This window comes from Lethenteron reissneri, chromosome 56, assembly GCF_015708825.2.
Source record: "Lethenteron reissneri isolate LAM-NWPU_2019-01 chromosome 56, ASM1570882v1, whole genome shotgun sequence".
Taxonomy (NCBI): Eukaryota; Metazoa; Chordata; class Hyperoartia; order Petromyzontiformes; family Petromyzontidae; genus Lethenteron; species Lethenteron reissneri.
In genome coordinates, this window is record NC_083834.1 from 2,849,792 (window position 1) to 2,872,188 (window position 22,397).

At 47.5% G+C, this 22,397-nt stretch overlaps 2 protein-coding genes across 2 annotated transcripts in view; one reads left to right on the top strand and one right to left on the bottom strand.

Moving 5' to 3' along the window:
* LOC133356987 (kelch-like protein 32) overlaps positions 1-1,134 on the top strand; it is a 36,226-nt gene extending 35,092 nt beyond the window's left edge. Inside the window, exon 6 of the mRNA XM_061574724.1 lies at positions 889-1,134. Within this exon, the coding sequence (XP_061430708.1) occupies position 889 (1 nt within the window). The 3' untranslated portion in view covers positions 890-1,134. The remainder of the gene's footprint in view (positions 1-888) is intronic.
* LOC133356983 (protein MMS22-like) overlaps positions 1-19,691 on the bottom strand; it is a 38,697-nt gene extending 19,006 nt beyond the window's left edge. Inside the window, exons 1-3 of the mRNA XM_061574720.1 lie at positions 19,380-19,691; positions 17,534-17,709; positions 17,034-17,130 (exon numbers count right to left, since the gene is read on the bottom strand). Coding sequence (XP_061430704.1) covers positions 17,034-17,130; positions 17,534-17,709; positions 19,380-19,612 — 506 coding nt within the window. The 5' untranslated portion in view covers positions 19,613-19,691. The remainder of the gene's footprint in view (positions 1-17,033; positions 17,131-17,533; positions 17,710-19,379) is intronic.
* Between the last annotated feature and the right edge of the window lie 2,706 nt (positions 19,692-22,397).

The following is a 22,397-nucleotide window of genomic DNA, read 5'->3' on the forward strand; positions in this document are numbered from 1 at the left end:
CCTCGCGCGCCGTGCATGTGGTGCGAGACCCGGAGCGTCACGTGACGGCGAAGGGATCTCAGCGCTAGCTCCTTGACGTCCACTTCCGCGGGGGAGGGGGCCCCGCTTTCGACTACGAACGGAGGGGGGGGGGGGCTTTTGCCCCGCGCGAGATTTACGAAAACGCGAGAGAGAAAGAAAAAAATAAAATTGCACCAACGCGGAACGTTACGGTTGATCGTCGCGAAATTATTAAATAAGGAAACGGAATGTCACAGCGAATGAGATGGGCAAAAAGCACGAAACGGACCTGTCAATTATTGCTTGTTGCTTTTGCTTTTTCTCTTTCCTTCGCCCTGCTGTAAAAGCGGTCACTGGATCTCCTAGGGCCAAATGAAATATTTCCATCGCTTGACTAGAAATTACGCCAGGAGCCTTACATTTACATTTTTATACATTCATAATTAATATTACTAGTGCTTCTACGAGCGCCATCATCGTCATTGTCTTGCCACCGTCAAACGCGTGCGTGCGTGCGTGCGCGTCCGTTTCAGGCGATGGGGCGGGCGGGGGGGGAGTAAGTTTGTGTTTACCAAGGTGGCAATTTCAGTTTAAAGATCGTAAAGGGATTTTGCTCGATAAAGCCTCCGTTATTTTTACAAGACAAATTTAAAAAAGTTTCTCCCCACGTTACATACCGACGAAAGCGGAAGGGGGTTACGTTCGCGCCCGCGTGGATCATGGCGATTTCGCCTTTTCTGTTTTAGTTTACCGAGTACGCGAACAAAAGACGCGCGGGTTGGAATTTTCGCGAAGGCAAGACGCGGAACAAACATGTTTCTTAGCATTATTTTTAAGATGCATTTTTTGTTGGTCGGTAAATTTCCCAACACGTGTGTGTGTGTACAGATGCAGGCTTTGTTCTTCCATCCCGAATTCGCGCCCTTAACCGGCGCGTCGCGTCACCGAGGACCGAGCGTCCGCCCCCGATCGCTCTCTCAGAGCGGCGGCGAGACTCCCGTGGCCAAGTCTACGGAGGTTCTAAACGGAGAGACGGTACCCGGTTGTACAATTTATACCATCTTCCAGATTCGTCCTGGAACGTAATGAATAAAAACATTTTGCTCCCGCCACGCTCGCGTTTACGGCTCCGTACGTTTGCCCGGCGCGGCTCCATCTCCTCTTCCTCCCCCCCGCCGGCTCGTCGCTCACGAGCGAACGTCTTTCCAACGTCGACGGCAAAATATTTTTTTAAATGTTTGCGATGGTCACGAGAACACACCCCATCCCCCGCCACCACCACCACCACCCCCCACGTCTAGCCGCCCGACACGAAAGGGGCAGGTATCAACCCGTGCACACTTGGAAGGTAATGTTTGCTGTCAGCTTGTCGCATGCGATCATACGCCTTGTTTGACAATTACTGGAAACCAGCGATGTGCATCCATCAATTTGTGTAGCGACTAAAAAAATATTGGAAAAAAAATAAACAATAAGCGCGCAAACGGGGGGGGGGGGGGGGGGGGGGTGAGAGGGGGGGGGTGGATAAAAGACACACGGACGCGCGCCGTTTTGCCGTTCGGCCCAAACAAGCACGGCGGAGGTTTTTGTTGAAAGTGGGTGACTTGTCGTTGACGAATCCGATGGAAATATCGCTCGAGTCCGAGCCAAGGGTTTTCATCCGACGGACTGAGGTCACCCGGTTCGCGCCGCAAATTAAAAAGCGGCCGCCGCATTCGACCGTCGGTCCTTAGCCCGCGAACGCTAATCCCGAGATTGAATTTATTTTTTATAATAACAACAACAAAAAGCTTCTCGTGAAAACATTTAAATGCCATCGCGAGGCGCGAATTTAAGCCCAAGGAGATTTAATAAAATGTAAAATTCGGTTTGAAAATTAAAACGGCCGGCTTTATCTGCCACATGAACACAACCTAACCCCAAGCGCAAGCAACGTGTCGAAAAAACAAAACTACTTCTCTCACTTGCGAGCTATTTCTGCGGCGAAAATTGAAACGCGAGCCCCCCAGTGTGGCACCGGGCGAAAAGCCACGACGCTTGGCTACAAATCGCCGCCAATCTTTGTGGGCGCGGACGATCGTGAGCAACTTTTACGACGTCGGGTACAACCTGAGACGCCCAGACACCTGTTGATTGGAACGAGGCGAGGGCCAAACATTTTCTGCCGAGCCCCGACGTTGTCTTGCGAGCGAAAATCTCACGCAACCTTCTCGGTCGGAAGCGCGCAACGGCCCCGCTTGCGCCCGTGACGACACCCCGCGACGCCACGTTGGTCACGTGGGGAAGGGGAGGGGGGTGGGGGGGGCACGAACCACCGCTAAAAAGTTAAAGGAAAACTCGCTCGACATTTTGTCAGAGTCGGTCGACGAAGATGAAAGGAGCGATCGGTTGATCGACGGGCGGGGAGCACGACTGGCAAGTTCGTGGTGTAGGGGGAGGGGCGGGTTCGCACACAATGGGCTGCGTCGGAGACACCGAGGCCGGAGTGGCTAAGATCACGGAGCCTTCAAAAGTACCGCTGCCTCGGATTAAACTGTGTCGACGCGCGCGTCACGGCGTTTGCGACTTTGCGGACCCCGCGAGCCCGAGGCAAAAAAACGAAACGCGGTGGAGATCGGCTCACGACTTTGTGGTCGAGCTAAAATGATGTTCAACGATTTTTTTTATTTCTACCAGGTGTAAGACCCCCCCCCCCCCCACTGAGCTACGTAGAATTTTTTTCAGGTCAGAAGCGACCCGGCCGCCGCAAACGAGGGCGGCGCAACGAAGTTGGTGGCTTATCGCCGTGCGGAAACTTATGGCAGCCAAATGCACGAAGTCGATTCTTGATGTGGAGGGGAACAAAACGGAGGTCAATCCACAGCTGGATGAAGGAACTCTTCTCCCTGCTGTGTTGGCCACGGGTTGTCGTTTGATCGCACTTCACCATGTCGGTGAGTGCGACTTTGGAGAAGAGTTGGAGGTGGCCCAGCGCCGCTTCCTGTGTCACTCACCACGGACGGCAGCCGTGGCCGGGAATCCCAGCCAGGTTTTGCCGGGTCAGTAGCGCGGCACGCTAACCGCTGCACCGCCACTCCCCTACGGTTTAGTTTAACACGGCTAAATCATCAACACGCGGGATGACCGATACACGGAGGGGGGAACAACTCGTGACGTGGAAATGTATAGCGGACAAATACTCTAAAACGCATGTTTCTTGGTCTCACTGAAGTACGTCATTCAGGAGACGCTGGCTCCCCGGCCACAGGAATGTGTAATTTCCACCACCGGACTGGCACACGGGAGGGGGAAACAACTCTGAGCAGAGCACTGAAGCAGTCTCAAGTCAAGACGCTGGTCGTGATGTCTGGTTTCAAGACACGGACCCTGAGAGCCAGTCTAAAGACGCTAAACCTATGAAAGCAGGTCTAAACTCAAGACACAGATCCTAAAACACGGTCTAAACTCAAGACACAGATCCTAAAACCCGGTCTAAACTCAAGACACAGATCCTAAAACACAGTCTAAACTCAAGACACAGATCCTAAAACCCGGTCTAAAGTCAAGACACAGATCCTAAAACACAGTCTAAACTCAAGACACAGATCCTAAAACCCAGTCTAAAGTCAAGACACAGATCCTAAAACCTGGTCTAGACTCAAGACACAGATCCTAAAACCCAGTCTAAACTCAAGACACAGATCCTAAAACATGGTCTAAACTCAAAACACAGATCCTAAAATCCAGTCTAAACTCAAGACACATATCCTAAAACACAGTCTAAACTCAAGACACAGATCCTAAAACCCGGTCTAAACTCAAGACACAGATCCTAAAACACGGTCTAAACTCAAGACACAGATCCTAAAACACAGTCTAAATTCAAGACACAGATCCTGAAACACGGTCTAAACTCAAGACACAGATCCTAAAACAGGGTCTAAACTCAAGACACAGATCCTAAAACCCGGTCTAAATTCAAGACACAGATCCTAAAACACGGCCTAAACTCAAGACACAGATCCTAAAACACAGTCTAAACTCAAGACACAGATCCTAAAACCCGGTCTAAACTCAAGACACAGATCCTAAAACCCAGTCTAAACTCAAGACACAGATCCTAAAACACGGCCTAAACTCAAGACACAGATCCTAAAACACAGTCTAAACTCAAGACACAGATCCTAAAACACGGCCTAAACTCAAGACACAGATCCTAAAACACGGTCTAAACTCAAGACAGATCCTAAAACACGGTCTAAACTCAAGACACAGATCCTAAAACACGGTCTAAACTCAAGACACAGATACTAAAACACGGTCTAAACTCAAGACACAGATCCTGAAAACACAGTCTAAACTCAAGACACAGATCCTAAAACACAGTCTAAACTCAAGACACAGATCCTAAAACACGGCCTAAACTCAAGACACAGATCCTAAAACACGGTCTAAACTCAAGACAGATCCTAAAACACGGTCTAAACTCAAGACACAGATCCTAAAACACGGTCTAAACTCAAGACACAGATACTAAAACACGGTCTAAACTCAAGACACAGATCCTGAAAACACAGTCGAAACTCAAGACACAGATCCTAAAACACGGTCTAAACTCAAGACACAGATACTAAAACACAGTCGAAACTCAAGACACAGATCCTAAAACACGGTCTAAACTCAGACACAGATACTAAAACACGGTCTAAACTCAAGACACAGATCCTAAAACACGGTCTAAACTCAGACACAGATCCTAAAACACGGTCTAAACTCAAGACACAGATCCTAAAACCCGGTCTAAACTCAAGACACAGATCCTAAAACACGGTCTAAACTCAGACACAGATCCTAAAACACGGTCTAAACTCAAGACACAGATCCTAAAATCCAGTCTAAACTCAAAACACAGATCCTAAAATCCAGTCTAAACTCAAGACACGGATCCTAAAACCTGGTCTAAACTCAAGACACAGATCCTAAAACCCAGTCTAAACTCAAGACACAGATCCTAAAACCCGGTCTAAGCTCAAGACACAGATCCTAAAACCCGGTCTAAACTCAAGACACAGATCCTAAAACACGGTCTAAACTCAAGACACAGATCCTAAAACACGGTCTAAACTCAAGACACAGATCCTAAAACACAGTCGAAACTCAAGACACAGATCCTAAAACCCGGTCTAAACTCAAAACACAGATCCTAAAACCCGGTCTAAACTCAAGACACAGATCCTAAAACCCAGTCTAAACTCAAGACACAGATCCTAAAACCCGGTCTAAACTCAAGACACAGATCCTAAAACCCGGTCTAAACTCAAGACACAGATCCTAAAACACGGTCTAAACTCAAGACACAGATCCTAAAACACGGTCTAAACTCAAGACACAGATCCAAAAACACGGTCTAAACTCAAGACACAGATCCTAAAACACGGTCTAAACTCAGACACAGATCCTAAAACACGGTCTAAACTCAAGACACAGATCCTAAAACACGGTCTAAACTCAGACACAGATCCTAAAACACGGTCTAAACTCAGACACAGATCCTAAAACACGGTCTAAACTCAAGACACAGATCCTAAAACACGGTCTAAACTCAGACACAGATCCTAAAACACGGTCTAAACTCAAGACACAGATCCTAAAACCCAGTCTAAACTCAAGACACAGATCCTAAAACACGGTCTAAACTCAGACACAGATCCTAAAACACGGTCTAAACTCAAGACACAGATCCTAAAATCCAGTCTAAACTCAAAACACAGATCCTAAAATCCAGTCTAAACTCCAGACACGGATCCAAAAAAACCTGGTCTAAACTCAAGACACAGATCCTAAAACCCAGTCTAAACTCAAGACACAGATCCTAAAACCCGGTCTAAGCTCAAGACACAGATCCTAAAACCCGGTCTAAACTCAAGACACAGATCCTAAAACACGGTCTAAACTCAAGACACAGATCCTAAAACACGGTCTAAACTCAAGACACAGATCCTAAAACACAGTCGAAACTCAAGAGACAGATCCTAAAACCCGGTCTAAACTCAAGACACAGATCCTAAAACCCGGTCTAAACTCAAGACACAGATCCGAAAACCCGGTCTAAACTCAAGACACAGATCCGAAAACCTGGCCTAAACTCAAGACACAGATCCTAAAACACGGTCTAAACTCAAGACACAGATCCTAAAACACGGTCTAAACTCAAGACACAGATCCTAAAACCTGGTCTAGACTCAAGACACAGATCTTGAAACCTGGTCTCAAGACACAGATCCTAAAACACGGTCTAAACTCAAGACACAGATCCTAAAACATGGTCTAAACTCAAGACACAGATCCTAAAACACGGTCTAAACTCAAGACACAGATCCTAAAACACGGTCTAAACTCAAGACACAGATCCTAAAACACGGTCTAAACTCAGACACAGATCCTAAAACACGGTCTAAACTCAAGACACAGATCCTAAAACACGGTCTAAACTCAGACACAGATCCTAAAACACGGTCTAAACTCAAGACACAGATCCTAAAACCCGGTCTAAACTCAAGACACAGATCCTAAAACACGGTCTAAACTCAGACACAGATCCTAAAACACGGTCTAAACTCAAGACACAGATCCTAAAATCCAGTCTAAACTCAAAACACAGATCTAAAACCCAGTCTAAACTCAAGACACAGATCCTAAAACCCGGTCTAAGCTCAAGACACAGATCCTAAAACCCGGTCTAAACTCAAGACACAGATCCTAAAACACGGTCTAAACTCAAGACACAGATCCTAAAACACGGTCTAAACTCAAGACACAGATCCTAAAACCCGGTCTAAACTCAAGACACAGATCCTAAAACCCGGTCTAAACTCAAGACACAGATCCGAAAACCTGGCCTAAACTCAAGACACAGATCCTAAAACACGGTCTAAACTCAAGACACAGATCCTAAAACCCGGTCTAAACTCAAGACACAGATCCTAAAACCCGGTCTAAACTCAAGACACAGATCCTAAAACCCGGTCTAAACTCAAGACACAGATCCTAAAACCCGGTCTAAACTCAAGACACAGATCCGAAAACCTGGCCTAAACTCAAGACACAGATCCTAAAACACGGTCTAAACTCAAGACACAGATCCTAAAACACGGTCTAAACTCAAGACACAGATCCTAAAACCTGGTCTAGACTCAAGACACAGATCTTGAAACCTGGTCTCAAGACACAGATCCTAAAACACGGTCTAAACTCAAGACACAGATCCTAAAACACGGTCTAAACTCAAGACACAGATCCTGAAACCTGGTCTCAAGACACAGATCCTGAAACCTGATCTCAAGACACACGTATACTTTTGGTAAAAAAACAGTGATCCTATTTATTTGTCTGCATTCATTTATTTTGCATATCATGTTTATGCTGCCGATGTAGTTGCGAGTTTTTGGACGAATTTCAGGTTGGGTTTGAGGCTAAAAATGTAATTGCATTTGTTTGTGATTTTTAATTGAAAATGTGCAGCGAGGGAGCAGAGATGGGATGAGAGGGAGATGGGCAATGAAATAGGATAGCAAGAACAGACACGGATAAAATAGTGAAATTGAAAGATACGGAGAGACACAGAGAGAAAAACACGCTTGCGTACAGAGAATTACACGCACACACACACACATAGCCACACACACATAGCCACATACGTACACACACAGCCACACAAAGATCCCCCGTATAGCCTTAACAGACTGTAGGGGCAAGTGCTGTTAGCGAGCACCTATGAAGGCCGGAACGATACACGAGGGGGTGGGTGGCCAGCACCACGCCCGACCGCCTTTGTCTCCCCAGTGGCGATGTTTACACACCGCACCAGGTACTCATTTAAGGCTGAGTCGACCTAGGGGAGGCCCAGGACCGGTTCAGATAATCGTCACCGGGGTTGACCGTGAGTGGGAATCGAACTCGGATCGGCGGGTATGTAGCGTAGCGCGCTAACCGCTACACCACCGCTCCTCACACACAGAATATCATACGAATGCACTCACTCGCATGTACACATACATAGCCAAACAGAAACCTACACACGCTCGCGCACACTCATGCACATATATATAAAAACACGCGCACACCAGAGGTGGGACAAAGTCATTGTTATGCAAGTCCAAGTCGAGTCTGAAGTCATCAAATTCATGACTCGAGTCTGACTCGAGTCCAAGTCACATGACTCGAGTCCACACCTCTGGCGCACACACACACAGACATGCACACGGCTAATTTGTACCATGGTAACATTTCTCCCCCAGCTCTTACCCGCTTTCCCACTCATTACGGAGTGCAGTTACTTGACCATACACAAGCCGACATGAATATTCATGAAGCCAGGGATGCTGGTGGCTGTGTGAGTGTGTGTGTGCGTGCCAGTGAGTGGGTGCGCGTGTGTGTGTGCATGTGCAGCGGTTAGCGGTGGTGTTGCGGTTAGCGTCTTGCGCCATGAACCCGGTGACCCGAGTTCGATTCCCACTCATGGCCAACACCTGTGATGGTTATTTGAACCGGTCCTGGGCCTCCCCTAGGTCGACTCAGCCTCACTTGAGTACCTGGTGCGGTGTGTAAACATTGCCACTATAGAGACAAAGGCGGCCGGGCGTGGTGCTGGCCACCCACCCCCTCGTGTGCCGTGCTGGCCTTCATATGTGCTCGCTAACAGCACTTGCCCCTACAGTCTGTTAAGGCTACACGGGAGATCTTTGTCTTTTGAAAGTGTGTGTGCAAGTGCGTGTGTAAGTATTTATTTGGGGAGCGGTGGTGTAGCGGTTAGTGCGCTGCGCTATGAACCCGGCGACCCGAGTTCGATTCCCGCTCACGGCCAACACCAGTGACGATTATCTGAACCGGTCCTGGGCCTCCCCTAGGTCGACTCAGCCTCAAATGAGTACCTGGTGCGGTGTGTAAACATCGCCACTGGGGAGACAAAGGTGGTCGGGCGTGGTGCTGGCCACCCACCCGCCCGTGTGCCGTTGCGGCCTTCATAGGTGCTCGCTAACAGCACTTGCCCCTACAGTCTGTTAAGGCTACACGGGGGATCTTTGTAAGTATTCATGCACGTGCGTGCGTAGATATACATGTGTGCAAGCTTGTTTGTAAGTGTTTATATATATGTGTGCGCGTGTGTGTAGGCGCGAGGACTAGTGGCACAGTGGTTAGCGCACTGCGCTACGAACGGGCCACCTGCATGAAAAAATACCATTAGTGCCACAAGGCAAGTCAAGCTGTACTGTGCCCTCCCCTAGGTCGACTCAGCCTTAAACGAAGCTATATTTGTAAAACATTACGTTTGGAAATTTTTATTATTTTTAAAAAAATTGATAATTGTCCTTGAATAACCGTGGCTCATGGGTCGAATGTCAAATATGTAAGGGCTTGTACTCAGTGAGTTTACATGCGAATGAGTGAGTGGACATGTGTAGTGCCATAAGAGGGGAGGGGCTGCTGGGGGCTCTGGGATCCTAGACAAATAAGCCTCTTGGCGCCAGGCGCTAGGATCCCAGGCACCCCAGCCACTTAAGCCCCTTGGCGCCACCAACGGGGGGGGGGGGGGGGCTGTGTGTGCTCTGTGGGATATCTGGGGGCGCACACAACCCCACCCCTCGTTGGGGACGAGGCATAAAAGGGCAGCTCCCTGGCCGATCGGGGCCAGTTGTAGCTCAAGAGCCAAGACCAGCCAGCCAGCCAGCTTAGGACCCTGGACCCCCTCGTCCCGCTTGTCCTTGTAAGCGCCGGGACGCTGTGAGGGCCAGTGGTGGAACTCTGGGACTCCCGGCTCTACGTCCTTGTGAGGGCGAGTTCCGAGGAAGCCAGAGTCCAGACCCGCACCTTGGCTGGGTCGGGTCAGATAGCCTCCCCTAGGAGAGTTGTAGCCGGAGGACCCCAGGGCGTAGCCAGAGTAGTGTACCTAGGCTGTGTACCTAGACTGTGTACCTAGGCTGTGTATCTAGGCTGTGTACCTAGGCTGTGTACCTAGGCTGTGTACCTAGGCTGTGTCGCTAGGCTATGTACCTAGGCTGTGTACCTAGGCTGTGTACCTAGGCTGTGTATCTAGGCTGTGTACCTAGGCTGTGTCGCTAGGCTGTGTACCTAGGCTGTGTACCTAGGCTGTGCACCTAGGCTGTCTACCTAGGCTGTGTACCTAGGCTGTGTATCTAGGCTGTGTACCTAGGCTGTGTACCTAGGCTGTGTAACTAGGCTGTGTACCTAGGCTGTGTACCTAGGCTGTGTATCTAGGCTGTAACAGAGTATGAGGACTGTTGGAGTGTTGTATTGTAATAAAGAAGTTACCTCTACAAGTGTCTCCGGAACCCATTACACGTGCGAATGAGTGAGTTTACATGCGAATGAGTGAGTGGACGTGCGAGTGCCTGTGACTCTGTGTATGTGGCGTAGTGGCGGAACGGTGGTTAGCGTGCTGCACTACGAACCCGGAGAACCTGAGTTCATCTCCCGGCCCCACAGCCAACATCAATGGACAGTGATCACCTAACTCGGTCGATTGAGGATCTGGCGAGACAAACGGAATCCAGGAAAGTCGCTGGCTCACACCGCCCACACCACATGGGTTCCTCGCTAACGGCACTTGCCCTGAGGGGTGGGTGGCCAGCAGAGGTCGCAACTGGGTACCCGATACCCGTACCCTACCCGATACCCGGCTACACGTACCCGGCCGGGTACGAGTAGCCGTTTGTGACCCTGGTGCGGCCGGGTACGGGTAGGCCGTGAGTCACTGGTGAGTAACCGTTTATCACTCATTTCGGGTAGGGTACGGGTAGGGAACGGGTACCCGTACCCGGCCGGGTACGGGTACGGGTACCCATTTGCGACCCTGGTGCGGCCGGGTACGGGTAAGGAATCAAAACCCGTTTGCGACCTCTGGTGGCCAGGACCATCAGCTAGCCAACCTTTGTCTCCCCCGTACCAGGCGCTCATTTACTCATTTAAAGCCGAGGCCACCCCAGGGCAGGCCCAGGACGGGTTCAAATATGTGCCACCGTGATTGGTTGCGAGTGAGAATTACACCCGGGCCATCGGCAGGTTAGTAGGCGGGTGTGCTAACCACTGCGCCACCACTCCACCTCATCCCACACACACAAAGCCAAAGACCCACCGATAGCCTTAACAGACTGTAGGGGCAAGTGCTGTTCGCGAGTTACACCTACAAAGGCCGGCACGGCACACGAGGGTGTGTGGGTGGCCAGCACCACGCCCAGCCACCTTTGTCTCCCTAGTGGCGATGTTTACACACCGCACCAGGTCCTGATTTGAGGCCGAGTAGACCTAGGGGAGGGCCCAGGACCAGTTCAAATATTCGCCACTGTTATTTGCATGTTCTCCCCGTGGTCGCGTGGATTTTTCTACGAGCCCTCTCGTTTTTCCCTCCACGTTTAGAAACACGCGTTTGGAGTGTTGGGCTGCTGCTGATGTGAATTCGCACGCGATGAGAAGTCACTTGGTGTGAGCTGTCGTTCGCGATGGCCAAGTCTCTCCTGACAAAACCCTTACCCGGTAAACATAAAAGTTTGTAGTTTGAGTGAGCGGGAATCGAACTCGGGTCACCAGGTCCGTAGCGCAGCGCACTAACCGCTACACTACCGCTCCCACATACACAAAGATAAAGATCCCCCGTATAGCCTTAACAGACTGTAGAGGCAAGTGCTGTTAGCGAGCACCTATGAAGGCCGGCACTGCACACGAGGGGGTGGGTGGCCAGAACCACGCCCGACCTCCTTTGTCTCCCCAGTGGCGATGTTCACACACCGCACCAGGTACTCATTGGAGGCTGAGTCGACCTAGGGGAGGCCCAGGACCGGTTCAGATAATCGTCACTGGTGTTGGCCGTAAGCGGGAATCGAACCCGGTTCGCCGGGTTCATAGCGCAGCGCGCTAACCACTACACTACCGCTCCCACACACACGTACACACACCACAATCACACCCAATCAGAACCACACCACATCACGCAGTCTACATGAAACACTCCCCAACCGTACTAAATATGCTAATAATCATCGCTATGCTCATTTAGAGCAGCGACTCAACTCCTGAGCAAGAGCATCCAATCGCCCCGAAGCGACGCTCCCGCAACTTTTGCGTGCGGCGGAAAAATTATAAATAAAATAAAACTCGCTAAGCAATTTCATAGATTATGTTAAATCCGAACGCTACGGTAGCCCAGGGGCAGCAGTGCTTTTAATTTCCATTAAAACTAACGAGATTTATTTTTGTTTGTGGCGTTCTTGCAGCAACAACAACAGCCGAAAAAATGAAAAATACTGCCGTTGAATATTCAGGCGGCAACTTTATCTCTTTTTTTTTGCTCCCCCATCCACCCCACCCCACACCCTCCCCATTATTTAAAAATCTCGGAATAAAGTTGGAGCGTTTAATATTCATTAGATGTTTTAGCCGGGCAGTACATTCAGCCCGGCAAATAAGCGGTTCTGGGCTGGGTCACAACTGCGAGGGACGACGCATCAATAACAATAATACATCATGATTAATAGTAATTGATTATTAATAATGATGAATTATTGATACTAGATTTTAAGTTTTCGTGACTGCATGGATTCCATACGTTTTGGTTCTTTCGGTAAAGTCACGTAGGTGAAAATAAAAAATATAAAATAAAGAATAAAAATAGAAATAACTCAATTAAATAACGACGTTTCGGGCGCAACACAAGCATCCGTCATCAGGTGCAAATGTTTTCGCTGAAGAAGGACGCTTGTGTGTTGTGCGCGAAACGTCGTGATTTAATTTAGTTGTTTCTATTTTCATTTTTCGATTTAAAGCTTTCGTGACTGCAGGGATTCATCTTCTTGATTCTTTCGGTAAAGTCACGTAGAAGGGAAATAATAAAATAATAAAAATAAAACATAATAAAATTTCGATTTAAAGCTTTCGTGACTGCAGGGATTCATCTTCTTGGTTCTTTCGCTAAAGTCAGGTAGAAGGGAAATGATAGAATAATAAAAATAAAACATAATAAAATACCGCGACTCTAAGGTTAAATATACACTGCCAAGCTTGGCGGTGCTCATTGGGACGCTGTCTTTCCGACAGACCTGTTCTTCACCTGAGGACGGCTGCTTGCGTTGTGGCCGAAACGTCGTGAGAATTGTATTTTATTACGTTTTATTTGTATTACTTTATTTGTATTCCTATCTTTTTTTCACCTACGTGACTTTACCGAAAGAACCAAGGAGTATGAATTATTGAAAATGAATAACTGTTCGTAATTATTGTTATCAATAAGGAAGCGATGGAGAAAACTACACAGAGAGGCAGAAACAGGTACAATGTGGTTGAGAGAACACGAGTTGATACATTTCCACGCAAATGTATACCTCTCACCTTGATACATTTCAGTGGTCTTTAAACTTGAAAAGACACTGCACATAAGATGATTACTCTTTGGTTCTTTCGGTAAAGTCACGTGGGTATAAAATAAATCACGAAATTTGGGGACAATTTTAAAAAGCTTTGAAATGGGTGTAGCCCAAGGGTCATGGCTGAGTCTGGTGATGTTAATGTGAGAAATCAGCATGATGTTAATGTGAGAAGTTGGCATGTTAATGTGAGAGATTAGCATGATGTTAATGTGAGAGATTAAAGGGCATGGAAGTGGCTATGTTAATGTGAGGGATTAGCATGATGTTAATGTGAGAAGTTAGCATGATGTTAATGTGAGAAATTAGCATGATGTTAATGTGAGAAGTTGGTATGTTTATGTGAGAGATTAGCATGATGTTAATGTGAGAAGTTGGCATGTTAATGTGGGGGATTAGTATGATGTTAATGTGAGAAATCAGAGGGCACGCAAGTGGCTATGTTAATGTGAGGGATTAGCATGATGTTAATGTGAGAGATTAGCACGATGTTAATGTGAGAAATTAGAGGGCACGGAAGTGGCTATGTTAATGTGAGGGATTAGCATGATGTTAATGTGAGGAATCAGAGGGCACGGAAGTGGCTGTGTTAATGTGAAAAATTAGCATGATGTTAATGTGAAGAATTAGAGGGCACAGAAGTGGCTCTTTTAATGTGAAAAATTAGCATGATGTTAATGTGAGGAATTAGAGGGCACGGAAGTGGCTGTGTTAATGTGAAAAATTAGCATGATGTTAATGTGAAGAATTAGAGGGCACAGAAGTGGCTCTTTTAATGTGAAAAATTAGCATGATGTTAATGTGAGGAATTAGAGGGCACGGAAGTGGCTGTGTTAATGTGAAAAATTAGCATGATGTTAATGTTAAGAATTAGAGGGCACAGAAGTGGCTATGTTAATGTGAAAAATTAGCATGATGTTAATGTGAGGAATTAGAGGGTACAGAAGTGGCTCTTTTAATGTGAAAAATTAGCATGATGTTAATGTGAGGAATTAGAGGGCACAGAAGTGGCTATGTTAATGTGAAAAATTAGCATGATGTTAATGTGAGGAATTAGAGGGCACGGAAGTGGCTATGTTAATGTGAAAAATTAGCATGATGTTAATGTGAAGAATTAGAGGGCACAGAAGTGGCTATGTTAATGTGAAAAATTAGCATGATGTTAATGTGAGGAATTAGAGGGCACAGAAGTGGCTCTTTTAATGTGAAAAATTTGCATGATGTTAATGTGAGGAATTAGAGGGCATGGAAGTGGCTATGTTAATGTGAAAAATTAGCATGATGTTAATGTGAGGAATTAGAGGGCATGGAAGTGGCTATGTTAATGTGAAAAATTAGCATGATGTTAATGTGAAGAATTAGAAGGCATGGAAGTGGCTATGTTAATGTGAAAAATTAGCATGATGTTAATGTGAAGAAATAGAGGGCACAGAAGTGGCTATGTTAATGTGAAAAATTAGCATGATGTTAATGTGAGGAATTAGAGGGCACGGAAGTGGCTATGTTAATGTGAAAAATTAGCATGATGTTAATGTGAGGAATTAGAGGGCATGGAAGTGGCTATGTTAATGTGAAAAATTAGCATGATGTTAATGTGAAGAATTAGAAGGCATGGAAGTGGCTATGTTAATGTGAAAAATTAGCATGATGTTAATGTGAAGAATTAGAGGGCACGGAAGTGGCTATGTTAATGTGAAAAATTAGCATGATGTTAATGTGAGGAATTAGAGGGCATGGAAGTGGCTCTTTTAATGTGAAAAATTAGCATGATGTTAATGTGAAGAATTAGAAGGCATGGAAGTGGCTATGTTAATGTGAGAGATTAGCATGATGTTAATGTGAGGAATTAGAGGGCACGGAAGTGGCTATGTTAATGTGAGGGATTAGCATGATGTTAATGTGAGAGATTAGCATGATGTTAATGTGAGAGATTAGCATGATGTTAAAGTGAGAGATTAGCATGATGTTAATGTGAGAGATTAGCATGATGTTAATGTGAGAGATTAGCATGATGTTAATGTGAGAGATTAGCATGATGTTAAAGTGAGAGATTAGCATCATGTTAATGTGAGGGATTAGCATGATATTAATGTGGAGATTAGCATGATGTTAATGTGAGAGATTAGTATGATGTTAATGTGAGAGATTAGTATGATGTTAATGTGAGAGATTAGTATGATGTTAATGTGAGAGATTAGTATGATGTTAATGTGAGAGATTAGTATGATGTTAATGTGAGAGATTAGTATGATGTTAATGTGAGAGATTAGCATGATGTTAATGTGAGAGATTAGTATGATGTTAATGTGAGAGATTAGTATGATGTTAATGTGAGAGATTAGAGGGCACGGAAGTGGCTATGTAAATGTGAGGGATTAGCATGATGTTAATGTGAGAAATCAGAGGGCACGGCAGAGGCTATGTAAATGTGAGGGATTAGCATGATGTTAATGTGAGAGATTAGCATGATGTTAATGTGAGAGATTAGCATGATGTTAACGTGAGAGATTAGCATGTAACTGTAAGATATGAGGAGAGCGTGTAATCCGAAGGGCATGTGAGTATGACAGTCCAATTCAAAACACATGCGAGCATGAGAGATCTAAGAGACAGGCACAGAGAGAGAGAGAGCGAGACACCGAGAGTCGAAATAACAGCTGATATAGGCAGGTTGGATGGAAACATCACAGTCAGTTAAGACTCTACCCGGTTAATAACGTCCTTCCAATGATTGCTCAGTTGATACCCATCCTCTCAGTTGAAGCTGTGTCTGTGTTTATATATCTGGATGGCTTCATGAGCAAATCTCTGAAGGTAGCTGGTAGGCTTGCAGAGTACCTCCGTCTTGGAAAAAAATAAATTTCGCGTGAGCCCACAGCGTTAAAACAATGATCGGCAACGGCAGAAGAATTGGCCCTGCCTTGTTTCAGATCTGCCTTGTGCTCACGGACATTCACACGACTCCATGCCCCTCTCACCCTTGATACCGGCTTGCTGGCTTCTGCACAGGCACGGCAGGAGAGTGAGCACACCGATGGGATGGTGTGGCACCGAACCTTCTCCTGCCCGTCAGCAGAGCGGAGTTAGTGAGCGCATACTTGTCGCTGCTGTCACTTGGACATCTGTGAAAACGCGCTTCGAAGCTCGTCGGATTCCTCCACAATGAATAAAGATTCTGATGATGATTTAGGTCCGTGCGTGTGTGTGTGTGTGTGTCAGAGGTCGCAACCGCGTACCCGATACCCGTACCCTACCCGATACCCGGCTACCCGTACCCGGCCGGGTACGGGTAGCCGTTTGCGACCCTGGTGCGGCCGGGTACGGGTATGGGTAGGCCGTGAGTCACTGGTGAGTAACTATTTGTCACTCATTTCCAAACATCTTGTCTCTTCTCACAATTCAAGTTCCTAGAATCAACCCACCACCGCCTGCAACATGGCTTCATCCCAGAGGTCGCAATCAGGTACCCGATACCCGGCCGGGTACGGGTAGGGTACGGGTACGGCCGGGTACGGCTACCCGTTTGCGACCCTGGTGCGGCCGGGTACGGGTACGGGGGGTATTGAATCAAAACCCGTTTGCGACCTCTGGTGTGTGTCTGTGAGGGCGGGGGGCTGGTACCTGAGCGGAGGGAGGAGGGATGAGACTGGGACGGTGTCTGGGTGGGACTGGACCGTCTCCATCATCGCAGAGAGCAGCTCGGACGCCAGGGACCGCACTGAGACACACCAGAGAGAGAGAGAGACACAGAGGGACACACATACACAGCGATGAGATAGAGACGTAGAAAAGACACACCGACAACGGACACGCAGACTGACAGACAGAGCGACAGATAGGCAGACAGACACAGGTGAGACGGAGACGTGGACAACAGAGACACGTGGATGAAACAGCGATACACAGACACGCACGCAGACGCGGTACGGACAGAGGGACCTGAACAACACGAGAATGAGACGCGCAGAGAGACAAAGACAACCTCAACCGACACTCATCTCACAAATACCGAGATGGGTGACCAGAGGCACGCGGCACAGAGAGACACACGGCCGAGACACGGACACGGGCGGGGTGGGCGGATCAGCGGCGGATCTCGGGGGCCCTATCCTGGCATGCACCGGCGGGGTCTTGGACGTGAGCGAGGACTCGCAGAGCCGACGGGAGGAGTGAGGGGACGTCGGCAGCGTTGCAGGAGGCGTCGTGGCTCCGCTGGAAGACTTCGCGCAGGAAGCAGAGAGTGTGCGCCAGGCGCGGCGGAGGAGGGGAACCAACGCGGAACTGCAGGTGGTGGTCCCTGCGAACGGCAGCGTCGTCAGGATGAGGACGTTCGTTTTATTGACGGTGGAGGAGGAATGGCGGCGAGTTTGTCGCCGATAGTTTGTTGAGCTTCCCGCAGCAGAACCTCCGTTTAGCGCGGTTGGTTACGTGGTTACGTGGTTACGTGGTTACGTGGTTACGTGGTTACGTGGTTACGTGCCAATGTGGAAGAGGTTCAACGTAAGAACGTACACACGAGCGATGAAAGCTCTCTTTGAAAGACGCAGGGTGAGAAAGTTACAACAACAAACACAATACAAAACCCACAATGGGGGTGCAAAGTGTCGGAGAGGAATGCAAATCACAAACGAACTAAACGAATATATATATTCTTGGTTCTTTTGGTAAAGTCACGTAGAAGGGAAATAATAAAATAATACAAATATAAAAAAAAAAAAATTCCCACGACGTTTCGACTGCTAACACAAACGTCGTGATTTTTTTAAAAATATTTCTTTTATTATTTCCCTTCTACGTGACTTTACCGAAAGAACCAAGAAGATGAATCCCTGCAGTCACGAAAGCTTTAAATCGAAATTTTATGATGTTAAATTTTTATTATTTTATAATTTCCCTTCTACGTGACTTTACCGAAAGAACCGAGAATATGAATCCCTGCAGTCACGAAAGAAGCTTTAAATCACAAACGAACTAAACGAACTCGATCTTACTTCGCCAGGCAAAGCCCACCGGGCTGATTCGCTTCTTTGTCAGGAGCGACCAGGCCACAAATCACAGCTCAACGAAGTGGCTCATCACGTGGGAACTTACAGCGGCCAAATAATCTCAACGCGAGATGTTCGATTCGAATTGTGGAGGTGGTCTCCCCCAGGTAGCCTTTACAGACTGTTGGGGCAAGTGCTGTTAGCGAGTGGACACCTACGAAGGCCGGCACGGCACACGAGGGGGTGGGTGGCCAGCACCACCATGCCCGACCGCCTTTGTCTCCCTCGTGGCGATGTTTACACACCGCGCCAGCTACTCATTTGAGGCCGAGTCGACCTAGGGGAGGACCAGGAATGGTTCAGATAATTGCCGTGAGCGGGAGTCGAACTCGGCCCGCCGGGTTCGTAGCTCCCGACAGAAAAAGTACTCAACTCAACCCAATTAATCTCTATGGTCAAGGACATGGTACTATCTCCTGATGATATCCTCATCAGTTTTGATGTAGTATCTCTGTTTACCAAAGTCCCAGTGCCTGACACCCTAACAATAATTAAGGACTTGGTCCAACATGGATTGAATTCGGATGTGCCCGCGCTAGTTAGGCATTGCCTCACCAACACTTATTTCACCTGGAATGGCACCTTCTACAACAGAATGAGGGTACCCCTATGGGCTCCCCCTTGTCACCAGTGATAGCCAACAAAGATCCCACCCCCCCCGTATAACCTGAATGGACTGTTGGGGCAAGTACTGTTTAGCGAGCACACCCACCCAGCCACTCACACACTCACTCACTCACTCACGCAAAACACTCACCTAACGCTCACCACCAGGTGCGCGCCGCCGGGTTCGTAGCTCCCCACATACAAAGGACAAAGATCCCACCCCCCCCCCGTATAACCTGAATAGACTGTTAGGGCAAGTACTGTTTAGCGAGCACACCCACTCACCCACTCACACACTCACTCACTCAAAACTCACCTAACGCTCACCACCAGGTGCTTCCGGAAGGCTGCGACCGGGGTCTCCACGGGCGAGCGGAAGGAGGGGGCGAGCGCTGCGAGGAAGGGGGAGCTGGCAGGGTTTGTTTGGAGCCCTGGGGGGCCGGGTGGCGGGGGGCACAGCGAGGGGGGGCTCAGGCGATGGAACCACAGCCGGACCACGGTGGAGAGGATCTTCGGCAGGAAGGGAAGCTGAGAGAAGATCCGTGACATTCCCTGTGGGACACAAAAGACAAAGGATCCTGCGTGTCACCTACACAGGCCTTTGGGACAAGTGCTAAAGTGAAAGGAAAATTATTTTTAAATCCTTTATATTAAGTTCACTTGCTTGCTTGCTTACGACCGTGCAAATCTTTCGGTCGTTTTTTAACCCACTTCCCAAGATCCAATCGAGCTGACATTTTCCACACAGACTCGTTGTGCGTGACAATTCATGTTCGCGAAAAAATTTCCCAAAATGTTACACTTTTTAGGACAAAAATATTATATTTAATTACCAATTGCTTAATGGTGCAACGCAATCATCTGACCCATAGGTGGCAGCCATCTCAAGCCAGAGGACGAGAGGACTCTAGCCGCCACGCATATAAAGGATGTATAGTGAAAAACTTTGTTTTTACGGGTTATACTTATTGGTTCTTTCGGTAAAGTCACCTGAGGACGGCTGCTTGCGTTGTGGCCGAAACGTCGTGAGAATTATTTTATGATGTTTTATTTTTATTATTTTATTACTTCCCTTCTACGTGACTTTACCGAAAGAACCAAGAAGATTAATCCCCGCAGTCACGAACGCTTTAAATCGAAATTTAATAAATAATCGTCATCATGAAAAAAAATGTTACTTGAAAGTTCATCGCCATCTTTCGATTTAAAGCTTTCGTGACTGCAGGGATTCATCTTCTTGGTTCTTTCGGTAATTCAGACTCTGTCTACTTGACAGACCTGTTCTCCACCTGAAGACGGCTGCTTGCGTTGTGGCCGAAACGTCGTGAGAATTATTTTATTATGTTTTTTTATTTTATTTTATTATTTCCATTCTACGTGACTTTACCGAAAAAACCAAGAAGATGAATCCCTGCGGTCACGAAAGAAGCTTTACATCGAAATAAAGGAAACTTGTATTTTACAAGGTCAGGCCCAGTTAGCGATACAGCTCGTTTTCTAACGCGACCTGGCCAGGGCCGGATCGTGGTCCCGTGAGGCCACTGGGCACATATCGTCTGGAGCCCCCCCCCCCCCCCGCCCCCCACCCCGCTTTCCTACATTGGTGTCTTTCTTGCCTTCCTCCTCGCAAAATCATCCACTAGACGGTCAACATCTCGCTGTCTGACAAGGTCTGACTCTATTGACGATGAGCCGAGACACGTTTGGCAACACGCTACTTCCGCAGCGAATTTTTGTATTCTGCCTAAAAGGAGAAAATGTCCGCTCACCCCTGGCAGTTTGTCACTGGCCAAGATAGACAAATCCGAAGTGCCACGAAAACACATTGAGGAACGCCGACCGCAGATTAAGTGCCTGCAACGTCTCAAGCAACTTAGTTGGGCACTTCTCACCCTCAGAGTCAGACATGAAAGACTTGAGAATTGGATGAGTTTATTGGCAAAGTTCATGTCCAGGTCTGATTGATTTGCAGCGGAAAGTGCATTTACATTTTCCGCTTTGACATCACTGTGAGACACCTGATTGGACATAAACAGAACTCCAAAGAGACTGGTCAAACGCTTGTAAGCATCCAAGCGATGCTCAGGGCACGCCACAAGCTTATCAATGACCACATTAAATGTTTCGATTCGAACTTCTCCCTCCCCTCAAGGGTCACACCTGGCTCTGAGCTCTCATCTGCAAATGTTTTGCGTTTCCTCTTCCGCTGAAGATCGTGCTCAGATGACTGAGAGACACCTTTCACATTGAAGGCCGCCCTTTCAAAAGTCTCAAACTGGTCTCGCTGTCCCGCCACAAAATCCCTCAACGAAGACAAAAGCTGCGCTGCTACAGAGATGTCAATGTCATTTCTAGATTTGAAGCTTTCGTGACTGCAAGGATTCATACTCTTAGTTCTTTCGGTAAAGTCACGTAGGTAAAAAATGCAATTAATAAAAATAAACAATAAAAATCACGACGTTTCGGAGGCAACACAAGTCTCCGTCATCAGGTGGGACTGTCACAGCCAGATTTGCTGCATCAAGTGAGGCAAGGATTCAAGATGTAAGCCCTTAAATGCAAGTTGAGTGGGGGAGGAGAGGGGGGGGAACTCATCAGAATGTGGTAGCCAATGAATGATGACGGAGAGACTTGTGTTGCCTCCGAAACCTCGTGATTTTTATTGTTTTATTTTTATTAATTTCATTTTTTACCTACGTGACTTTACCGAAAGAACTAAGAGTATGTCAATGTCACTTGTCTGTAGGTGCATGCTTGTAGCGTGGAACCGATCAAGCACGACGTCCTAGAAACGTGCCATGAACACCATCTCTAAGGTGTCCAATTTAGCACGTAGTCCAGCGGCCTCAATGGGAGTATCTCTCATTATCATCACTGCACACACCACAGAAGGCCTCTCTAATGTGGGTGTAATTTCTCCCTGTGCCTTGGTTGACTCTGCCCGAGCACTCCACCGAGTACTGGACAACGATTTGAATGTCAGTCTGACGTCTGTCTTTCCCCCATCTGTGTGTGGATGAAGAGAAAATTGTGCACAGTGACTGCAACATGTTAAAAAACTCGTCAGCCACTGGGCTACTGCCGTCTAAGGTGTTAACGCCGACTAAGTTGAGTGAATGCGCTGCGCAAGGCACAGGCTCTATCAGAGGGTTTTTAAATCCTTTATATTAAGTTCACTTGCTTGCTTGCGCGCTTACGACCGTGCAAATCTTTCGGTCGTTTTCTAACCCACTCCCCGTGATCCAATCGAGCTGACATTTTGCACACAGACTCGTTGTGCGTGACAATTAATTTTGGTGAAAATTTTTTTTTCCAAATTTTCAACATTTTAGGA